This window comes from Myotis lucifugus, unplaced genomic scaffold (genome assembly GCF_000147115.1).
Source record: "Myotis lucifugus unplaced genomic scaffold, Myoluc2.0 scaffold_169, whole genome shotgun sequence".
NCBI lineage: Eukaryota > Metazoa > Chordata > Mammalia > Chiroptera > Vespertilionidae > Myotis > Myotis lucifugus.
Genome location: NW_005871217.1, coordinates 2,392,245 through 2,403,146, shown reverse-complemented (window position 1 = coordinate 2,403,146; position 10,902 = coordinate 2,392,245). Strand labels below are relative to the sequence as shown.

Below are 10,902 nucleotides of genomic sequence, written 5' to 3'. Positions count from 1 at the left end.
GAAGACAAAGTTGCCATTTACTGAGAAGGGGAAGGCTATGGGAGGAAGGAATTTGGGGGGATGATTAGAAGCTGTTACATTTTTGATGCCTAATAGACATTCAAATAGAAATGTTGAGTAGAGCAGTTGGTTATAAAGGTCTGGAGTCCAAAGAGACTAGTTGGACTCATTGGCTTAATGATGGTATTTACAGGGATGGGGCTGAATAAAGTCACCAAGAGAATTAATATAACTGAAGAAAAGATGATCAAGCCCTAGGGAGTGTTTTAAGGAGAATGGAGTCATAAACTATATTAAATGCTGTTGCATCATTAGTGTTTCCTTTCTTCCTTCTTCCCTCATTCACTCATGACTATAAACATGATAAAGTTGTGCCGAACTCAACCTACTTATGCCCAGACTCAGAATTAGATATCTTTTCTTTTTTTACTCTCATCTAAATATGTACTATAGCCTGGCTGGGTGTAGCTCAGCGGTTGAGCATTGACCCAGGAACCAAGAGGTCACCGGTTTGATTACTGGTCAAGGCTCATGCCCGGGTTTCGGGCTCAATTCCCATTGTGGGGCATGCAGGAGGCAGCCAATCAATAATTACCTCTCAACATTGATGTTTCTATCTCCCTCTCCCTTCCTCGATGAAATCAATAAAAGTATTTTTAAAAATATGTACTGTAAACCCTAAACAATGTTCTGAACTATTATGTCCCAAACTGAGCCCCACACTGCGTGATCCTGATGCAAAAAGCATACCATAGAAGGACTTAAAAAGCTCAGGCAATTTATCCTGGAGAAAAGAAGACTTTCCAGGGGAGACAATAGTTATAATCAGCTACCTGGTGTCAGAATTTAAATCCTTGACTAAATCGCTATGATTCAGATATAGGCTTGACAGAAACAACTTTTCCAAAAATGGTATGAGATTCCCAGGCAGTAGTGAGTTCCCTGTGACTTTCAACATGATGATCATACAACATTCAAAAATCATATTCTCTTTCTGGCTTTGAGATACTGGTAAATACTGTGCTGCATAGTATATGTCATATCTAGTTGATATCCTTGGTAGTGGTTGCTACGCTGTAGAGACAGATTCTGGAAATAGCTACAACACACACTTGGAATCTCACAGTCACATAATCAACCATTTTACTAAATACAAGCATATTTTCATTCACATACAGCTAAAGAAAACATTTTTTCACATTTCATTACAGTGCACAACAAAGTGAGGAAAAGTATACAGTACATTTTATTCTGGAATATGATACGATCTATTCCAACATGCAGTTGTGGTCTTTGTTACAAGTTAATCTTTTCTTTGCCTATGTAGTAAAATAGCTTCTAAAGCTTTATCCTTAGTATTGTATTAACACCTGATTTTTTCACACTTATTTTCTAAAACCCACTTACTGCAGTGACAACAGCACTGAAGTCTACTAAAATGATTGTTAAAGTTTCTAGGACTTGTTTAAGCAATTAAGCTCAGCCACCTTTGCTGGATCTATGCTGAGTATTTTAAAACCTGCCTAAAAATGCAAGGAATGGGAAAAGTATACATATAATGTATTTTAGTCAAGAAAACTGGAGAGAAGTTTTGTTTCTATCTTTTGTTTTGAACTGACAGAATCCAGTCAACTCTCATTTATCCAGTGGATAATCTTGCTTTCGGAATCTTTTAAACACAATTAAGTATAGTAGTTGATAAACTTTGTGTTAACCCAATTCACCATCTTTTATTTGTCGTCTATAATCACAAAACCGGCCACTTAATCACTCCACCCAAGCCTGGTCATGTTAAAGGAATGTAAAAATCATGATTGGTTCACTTGTAGTTGATGCTGCAGGTTGGTCCAATGCGGTTTGTTTCCATCCTTTTCATTATTTGGCTTCTTTATTCTGGCTGAAGTAAATCCCCCAACTTTCAAATTCAATCACATTCACACTGAAGTTTAACACTATATCTCAAAGCAATTTAACCATTCTCAGGCTTTCCTATCACAACGAAGATGAGAGGTCTGACTCCCATCAGACTTGTTTTCTGACTGTGAAAAGTATGGCTTTTGCCTAGCTGAACTGGCTACAATACAAAAAATAATTTAAAGCATCACATCTCTTCAAGAAGATAATTAAATCCCAAGCCAACCAGTCCAACTTTCTGATGCAGTTATCTGTCTGTTCACCTGAGAATTGAGCTGACTTTCTAGGGGAGACAAGAATCTGGTATAGGTATATGGCAAACAGATGGCCAAGGTCATTGTGAGGTGAGTATTTTGTCCCCATCCCACTTCCCACTGCTGCATTTGGTTCCTTTCAGTAATATGTTCACTGTGTTTCAGTGATAAGAACACTTCTAGCATACACAGTTCTAATGTGTTTTCAGTTGTGCAATTATTCACTTGGTGAAAGCCCTCTCTCAGTAACACCTGAATGGGCTTTACCTTTGATTCATCCCTAGGTTCCCTCAGGATTATAGCTGAGTTGTAATCAATCAGGAAACATATCCTAACATGTAGAGAGCATTTATTTACAGTCATATCTCTTCCAAAGTGAACAAATTCACAACCGTTCGTTCATCTGACAGCAGGATGATGCAGCGAAACAAGAACTAGGAGTCAAGAGACCTTCACCTTGGCCAAGTGAATCACCCGCCTCTTAGTTTACCTTCGTAAAATGGGGAAGAAATCTCACAGGCCTGTTATGATGATCAAATAAGTAATAAGTGAGTGTAATGGGTTTTGTAAGGGTTATAGCGCCTCCTGTTGAGCAGGTACTCAAGACAGGATTGATGAGTGAGGGTTTGCCTCTCTTTTCGGAGGCAATCCCTACATCGTTGCCATGACCTGAAAAGACAGGCACATTGTTGACTTCTAGATTGCAGTCGCCAATGCAGTGAAACCCCAGGCATGGTCAGAAGAAAAAGGGCATGGCGTTCGGGTTAGTGTTTCTTCTACTTACAGGGTATTTTGCATGGGACAATTTCTTTCACACGGCCGGCTATTCTATCACAAGGGAGTACATTTTCCCCAACGTGATAATAAGTGTGTTATTAGCCTCCCTTTTCATATTGACGCCCTTGTTATCAGAACACCAGGTCTTGAAAGTGTCTTAGTAAATAGCTGGTCCACACCCCTCATTTTACAGATGAGCTCTTGAGAAGCTAATCGGTCCTTTTTTTTTTTTTTTTTGGTGTCGAAACCCGGGAATGAATAATCAGTACTTTTTAACCAAACCAAACCCAGCACACACACTTGGTATAGGATAATCTCATGGAATAAGATGATCTCAGTCTTTTAAAAAAATTTGCTAATTGTTCCCAATGATATATTCCCCCCCCCTTACATAATGTCTTTTTGTTCATGACCTATGAATGAGCTGAAATACCAAGAAAGAGTTGTCTGTGGGTGTATTTTTCTGGGGCCTGGCTCCCCAAACCTCAGGCTCTTGACATGTGGTCCACAAAGGGCACATGGAGCAGCCACTGCCCAGCATGGGCCACAAAACAGTGCCTGGCCCATGGCAGTAATTTAGTCCCCCGGTCACAGCACCCAGGCTCCCCCACCCCCCTGCCTACAACCTGTCAGAGTGCCCCTTGGGAAGGAGGCTCACTTGGTATCCAAAAGGAAGGTTGAGTTCTCTTCAGTCACACAAGGATTCTATTCATTTCAACCACTTTCAAGTTCAGATGGGAGAGCATGTTTTGGAAATAAAAAGGCCTGACTAGCACAAACATCTCCTCTCTGATTTGACAACCTCTTCTGAAGAGTGAACCACATTTGGTACAAATCCACTCTTGACCCCTTCCCAGCCCTCCTGGATTGAGATATCCCCCCTTTTAACCAGCTCATATATGTCTTTCGTCAGGTCTGTGAAGGCTTTCTCCACATTAATGGCATCTCGGGCTGACGTTTCAATGTACTTCATGCCGTACGCAGCAGCCAGTTTCTCTGCTTCATGGCGAGTCACTTGCCTCTGTGTATCCAGGTCACACTTGTGACCCACCAGAACAAATACAATTTGGTAGGGCTGAACGTGTACTTTGGTCTCTTCTAACCACTCATGGACATTCTGGAAGGACCTGCGGTTGGTAATGTCAAATAAGAGAAGACCACCTACTGAGTTCCTGTAGTAGGCTCGAGTGATGGATCTAAAACAAAAGAAAACAGTAAAGAATAAAGGCCACGCCCCAAATCCTGTATTTCTTTTATATTTTTGTTGTTGATATCCTCACCTGAGGATATTTTTCCATTGATTTTTAGAGAGAGTGGAAGTGAGGGGGAGAGACACACAGAGAGAAACATCGATGTGAGAGTGATGCATCGAGTGGTTGCCTCCCACACCTGTATAGATCAGGGATGGCTATTGAGCCTGCAACTGAGGGACATACCCTTGACCAGAATCAAATCCAGAACCCTTCAGTCCATGGGCTGATGCAACCTGAGTTGCAAGGGCCAGCCCCAGTTGGGACACTTGCGAGAGGCAACCAATCGCTGTGTCTCACTCACATCAATGTTTCTCTCTCTCTCTCTCTCTCTCTCTCTCTCTCTCTCCCCTCCTGTCTCTCTAAAAAAATTAATTGAAAAATATCTTTGGGTGAGGGTTTAAAAAAATAAATTTATGGTAGTTGACAGAAAAATGCTCATAAATATATAGGTATATTGCAATTCTCATGACCACATTTGTCTTTCTATTATTATTATTATTATTATTATTATTATTATTTAAATATAATTTTATTGATTTCAGAGAGGAAGGGAGAGGGAGAGAGAGATAGAAACATCAATGATGAGAGAGAATCATTGATTGGCTGCCTCCTGCATGCCCCCCACTGGGGATCGAGCCCACAATCCAGGCATGTGCCCTTGACCAGAATCAAACCTGGGACCTTTCAGGCCGATGCTCTATCCACTGAAGGGCTAGGGCCCTTCTATTATTATTATTATTATTATTACTATTTCAATCTAACAGGGATCTTCAGTCTCTTCTGTGAGGAGAAACACAACTTTGTTTTTATTTTCCAGGCCATTGGGAATAGGAAAGAGAGAGACCGTCTGTAGAGGGCTCAAGCAAAGTGCCTATCAGCCATGTTTCCTGGCACATTTCAGAGGCTGAATAAGGAGGCACCAGTTGGGAAAAACCACCTAAATAGCCAGAGCTTCCCTTTAAAATGACATGATTTATTTAAAGCATTGCAATTAGAATACATTTGCTGTACTTCTTAAACAGAAGAAACCTCATCTTTTAAACTTCTTGATTAGAGGAGCTTCATTATCAATATACATTATACTACTTTGCTTAGAGCATTTTAAAGCTTATTAGAGGCTATAGATTATTTGCTTCTATGACTTGCTTTAGACCAGGGGTGGGGAACCTTTTTTCTGCCAAGGGCCATTTGGATATTTATAACCTCATTGGCGGGCCATACAAAATTATCAACTTCAAAATTAGCCTGCTGTGTTTGGTCAAATATTTAATGAACTCATCCCTAATGCCTTGGCAGGGCCAGACCAAATGATTTCGTGGGCCTTATATAGCCCGTGGGCCAGACATTCCCCACCCTTGCTTTAGACTATTGTGCTTTTTGACTACGTCTGTTTTTAGGTTTCTGTCTTCTTGGATGAAGAAGACAAACATGAGCGATTCATTTTTGCCACTTAAGGCTTAAGGCAAATGGCCCAATGGTAACAGAACATTGTCCAGAGGATTAAAGTCCAAACTAGTTGATGGCAAGAGCCAACCTTACAAATGAGATCAAGTTTCTAGCACCAGGCAAATCAGCCCTAGGGAATGAAAACAATTCTAATTCCCTTGTGTTTGAAGACTCATGGATGCAATGATCAAAGGTTTTGATTTGTGAACAGCTTGGCTCAAGAAATCAATAAGCAAGCTGTAGATCCCTTCAAAACTCTAAAATACATCATTGCACTAGTAATTAGAACGTAACAAAGCCCTATCTAAACACAACATAAGGATGCATAAAAATTAAAACCTGTACCTCAAAACATTTTCTTGAACAAAGTTCGAAGGCAAACGACAAACTGGGCAAATATTTTACTATGTACGTGATAGAAAAGGATACATATTCCTAATCTAAAAAGAACCTTTACAAATCAATATCACCCAATACCAATAAGCAGTGGGTATAAAAAGGCTCTTCATACAGCGGTTCCCATAAATATAAGAAGACACCTTTCTTCACTTACGGTATGAGAAATGCATTCTCAAGTTCAAAGTGAACCTGTACAGGGTGTTTGCCAGTGTTGTTTGTGGAAGTGGGGAGTTGGAGACAACTTAAGTTTGTAGTTATCTCTTCTCCCTATCCGCTCTTCAACTACCTCACCAGTATGTTCTATGCCGAACTGGTGTTCAATAGATAAATGAATAAATGATCAGAAACATGGGTGATGCTCTATGTGACTTTAGCCCAAGTTGCTCTCTCAAAGTTTTCCGTGTACATTGCTCTCTGCCACTTCTGTCTATAATTATACACGCTGTTTCCTCTCCCTGGGCTTTTTTTCTGTCCTACCCATCAAGCCTCATCTCCTCCAGGTAGCCTTCCCTCCCTCTGTAATTGCAAACGAGACACACTCCAAAGGAAAAACAAAGGGTTGTAGGAGAAAATCCAACCTGTTCGTTGGTTGCTCACTATGTGGTACGAGTTCTAGTAGGGAGCGAGCATACAAATATAAACAAGGTTCTCTGTTGTGTAATTGCTGATTGTCTGTCCCCCTCCCCTCCCCCCATGTCAGCACAGAGGTTCGAAGAGGGAAGGGCCTGTGTCTGTTTTGTTTACATGGCATCCCCTTGTGTAAGTTTCCTCAGAAACCAGCCCGAATCTGGCATGGAGTGGATGATCACCGGATGTGTGCTGGTTGCAAGAGGGAATCAATCATTTAGCATCTGTCATATGTACGTATATATAAGGCATAGATGTATATATCTGTATCTATATATGGAACACAATACAACTCTATCTGTACCTATGCCTGTCTCAGGACCATCTGTATATACCTGCCTATCCATGTTGGGATGACCTGGGAACATTTTTAAAAGTATGTAGCAGAGGGACTGAGATTGATGAATGACAGTGATCAATTCCAACTGATTTGTTAGCCACCCAGGGGCAGGGTGGGAGAGTTGCTGTGCAAGCAATACGTATTATTGACCGGCCTTCCCCGCCAGGGCGCTTCTGTCCCTGCAGGGAGCTCCCAGCTAGCTGGAGGGGGGCTTCATCAGAAGCCCCCAGACCTTCGGGATCTCTCTACGGGTGGGCGGGCGCGACCAGGACCAGGAAGTCCTCTATCCCCAGGGGCTTTGCCAGCTCCGAAGACCCTCCCACTGCTCGCGGGCCCCGGCTGCGCTCCCACCTGAACCTCTCTTGACCCGCGGTATCCCAGATCTGGAGCTTGATGCGTTTTCCGGGCTCGATCTCCACCAGACGGGAGAAGAAATCCACTCCCACGGTGGGGTCCGAAACCTGGGCAAAGCGGCCCTCGGTGAAGCGGCGGATCAGACAGGACTTGCCCACCGTGGAATCCCCGATGACAATGAGCCGGAACTGGTACAGCCAGATGGCCTCCATGGCTGGGCTCGGCAGGTCTCCGTATCCCTGGCCCTGAGCGGCGAGAGGGGGCGTCCCGCCGAGGCCCCCCCCCTCGGAGAGTGCGGCTCGGTCCGGATCTAGATCGGCTGCGAGCACATCGCTTGACTGGGAGCCCGAGGCGAGGTAGGCCCAGGCGCTGGGAGAGCGGAGGGATGGATGCTGCGCTCGCGGAGGTGATGAAATGGCAGCAGCATCAGCACCACGCACTCTGACTCATCACTGACAACCGGGTTACTGTAATCCCCCGCATAGACGCGACGCCTGGAGCCGCCGCACTGTCTGTAAAAGGAGCGCACACAGAAATGGCCCCACACCGCTGGTTCCCTTCTCTAGTTCCTCCACCCCCCGCTCCGTTCTTAATTTAAAATGTTACCTGTCAAATTGCAAAAGTAGTACCTTTTCTTAAAACTAGGAAGCAATACAAAAATGTACACAAGAATAAAAGTGCGTAATTATCTGCGCCCCTCCCTCCCCAAGATATTAACAGCTTGACATATATATTCTTCCACATGGATTTCCTTGAAAATATATATGTATACATATATAATAAAACATGTGGCCCTAGCTGGCTTGGCTCAGTGGACAGAGCATCGGTCTGCGGACTGAAGGGTCCTGGGTTCGATTCCGGCCAACGGCACATGCCAGGGTTGCAGGCTCGATCCCCAGTGTGGAGCGTGCAGGAAGCAGCCGATCAATGATTCTCTCTCATCATTGATGTTTCTCTCTCTCTCTCCCTCTCCCTTCCTCTCTGAAATCAATAAACATATATTTAAAAAAAAACCCAAAAATATGTGTGTACACATATACTAGTACATTTATTGCTTTTTGATTTTACAAAAATTGGATTAAAATAGACCTGACACTCGCTTTTTGAAATTAACAAAAAAAAATCATAGACATCTCTCCATTTCCAACTAATCTTCATTTTGCCATTACAAATCCTCCTAAATACAGTCACACATACATTATTTCCATTAGAGAGAGTCTTACAACATGGCTTAGGAAGTCGAAGGAGATGAGTATTTTAAATGTAGTGGATATGGGCATTACATGTAGTTTGCAGAAATATTGACCAATTTAAATTCTAGTCAGCAATTGGTGAAAAGACCATTTGTTTGCATCATTTCAAGCATGGTATGCTATATTCTCTCATGATTCTTGCCAGTCTGCTGTAGTTAAATAAAAAAGTGTCTCTGCTTTATTTTACATTTCTCTGCCTACTAATGAGGTCAACACCATGTCTTGTGCATTGGCCATTTGTATTTCCTATTCTGGGAATTGCCTCTTCATATCACGTGTATTTTTTCTATATAATCTTTTATAATTGCTTTACTCATTTTTTGTTTAAAACCCCCCACAGTTTTATTGATATATAATTCACATGTCAATTCACTCACTCAAAGTGTACAATTTATTAATTTAATTTAATATTTAAAAATATATCGTTATTGATTTCAGAGAGGAAGAGAGAGGGAGAGAGAGATAGAAACATCAATGATGAGAGAGAATCGCCATCTTGGTTTCTCCCTGGCTAAGTTATTCTTAAGAAGTATTTTATTCTTTTTATGCTATTGTGAATATGATTATTTTTTCTAATATTAAAGCATTTAAAATTTTTGGAATTGTTTTCTTAATTTTATTTTTGGATTGTTCATTGCAAGTGTATAAAATACAATTGATTTTTATATTGATTTATATTTTTCAACTTGCTAAACTCATTTATTAGTCCTAATAGCTTTTTAGTGTATTCCTAATGATTTAGTCAAATGCTTCTTCTGCATTTGTTCAGATGATCATATGATTTTTGTTTTTATTCTCTTGACATGCTATATTACATCAATTGATTTTTGAATGTTGAATTAACCTTGCATCCCTGGTGTAAATCCTACTTGATCATGGTGTATAATTTTTATTTGGTTTGCTAGTAGTTTTGAAGAGCTCTACATTCATATTCATAATATTTATTGGTCTATAGTTTTCTTTTATTGTAATGTCCTTGTCGGTTTTTTGGTGTTTTGTTGTTGTTGTTGTTGTTAAAGCTCTTTTAAAGCTTTTTATAAAAAGCTTTATTGTTTCCATTGGTCCAATGCATGGGAGAGGGCTACAGGGTGGTTGAAAGGATGGCTAGGGGTTTCAGGGAGAGGCTCAGGCAAGAGCCAGATACCATGGGATGCAGAGGGGCCCTCAAAGGCCTCTGGGCTCCAAAGGCTCCTAGTCGTGCTTGAAGGAGAGCCTTTGGAAGAGATACTCACCCAACCCAGCTTGGGGTGGCCAGGCTGTGGAGGTGAATCAAGTGTAGCCCATCTTCTTGATGAGTTTCACCTGCTCACCCAGGACGTGGTTCTGCAGGAAGTTACAAAGCTGAGGGTCTGTGCGGGTAGAACCAGGGCTGCAGGTCCAAAAGGGCCTGGTTCAGGTTCCCCTCCAAGGCCATGGTGGCTTCCATGGCATCCTGAGTTTCCCCCACTCATCTTGGGGAGGCTTCAGCACGTTCTGGAGAGAATGCGGCCACCATGCTGAGTTTCTCAGCTAACTCTCGGAAGAAGTGGCCCACGCCCTCCAGAGCCACATGGTCACTGTGGAAATAGAGGCCCAGAGAGAGGTAGGTGTGGGAGGCTTGCAGATGCGGGTTGGCCAGGCGGTTGATGGCAGCCTCCACTCAGTGGAAAGATTCTGACGAATTTGGGAGCTCATGGTTGTTCGGCTTAAGATCAAAAACGGTGTTGACTGGTTTCAGAGGCTGAGGATGGTTCCGAAGGAAAAGAGATTGGAGGGTGGTCAGAGGTTCAGATTTTTTTAGTTTGTTTGAATCACTGCATGACTCTAAAGTCTCTTTTAAAATATAATTGCTCCACCTCCCCTTTGTTTCCTTTGCAATTTATTTGTTCAAGAAACTCGGTCTTTTTTGTCCTGTAGAATTATCCATGGTCTGAAATTTGCTCCTTGAATCCCTAAGGTATTGTTTAACATATTCTGCTCTTCCTTGCATTTCTGTAACCTGGTATTTAAATATAGGGTTTGAGAGATTTATGTTTGATTATTTGGCATGTGGTCTTGGGTACTTCCAGCTGGACACAATAATGTCCCTTTTTTTGTGATGTTAGCAGCTCAGCTATTAATAATCTTTTCTCAGATCCATTATTTCATGAGGGTTTACAAAAACGGTTATATTTATATTGTATCATTCTTTACTTATTAGCTGGGCTATTTCTATAAAGAGAAACTTCTCTGTATAAAGATGATTATTATAACCTGAGATATGATTATACATAAAACATAAAACATGCTTGATTCTTTCCCTCTAT

At 41.7% G+C, this 10,902-nt stretch overlaps 1 protein-coding gene across 1 annotated transcript; it reads right to left on the bottom strand.

Moving 5' to 3' along the window:
* Nucleotides 1-3,639: 3,639 nt before the first annotated feature.
* On the bottom strand, nucleotides 3,640-7,885 carry RAB39B (RAB39B, member RAS oncogene family). Its single transcript, XM_006096172.3, has 2 exons — nucleotides 7,362-7,885; nucleotides 3,640-4,141 (listed from the first exon to the last, which is right to left on the bottom strand). The coding sequence occupies exons 1-2, from the start codon at nucleotides 7,574-7,576 to the stop codon at nucleotides 3,715-3,717; spliced, it is 642 nt and encodes a 213-aa protein (XP_006096234.1). The 5' UTR covers nucleotides 7,577-7,885; the 3' UTR covers nucleotides 3,640-3,714.
* Nucleotides 7,886-10,902: the final 3,017 nt, after the last annotated feature.

Coding starts and splice junctions, on each gene's coding strand:
- RAB39B (XM_006096172.3), bottom strand. CDS start 7,576: ATGGAGGCCATCTGGCTGTACCAGTTCCGGCTCATTGTCATCGGGGAT. Junction 4,142..7,361: donor GCGGGTCAAGAGAGGTTCAG/GTGGGAGCGCAG, acceptor CTTTTGTTTTAG/ATCCATCACTCGAGCCTACT.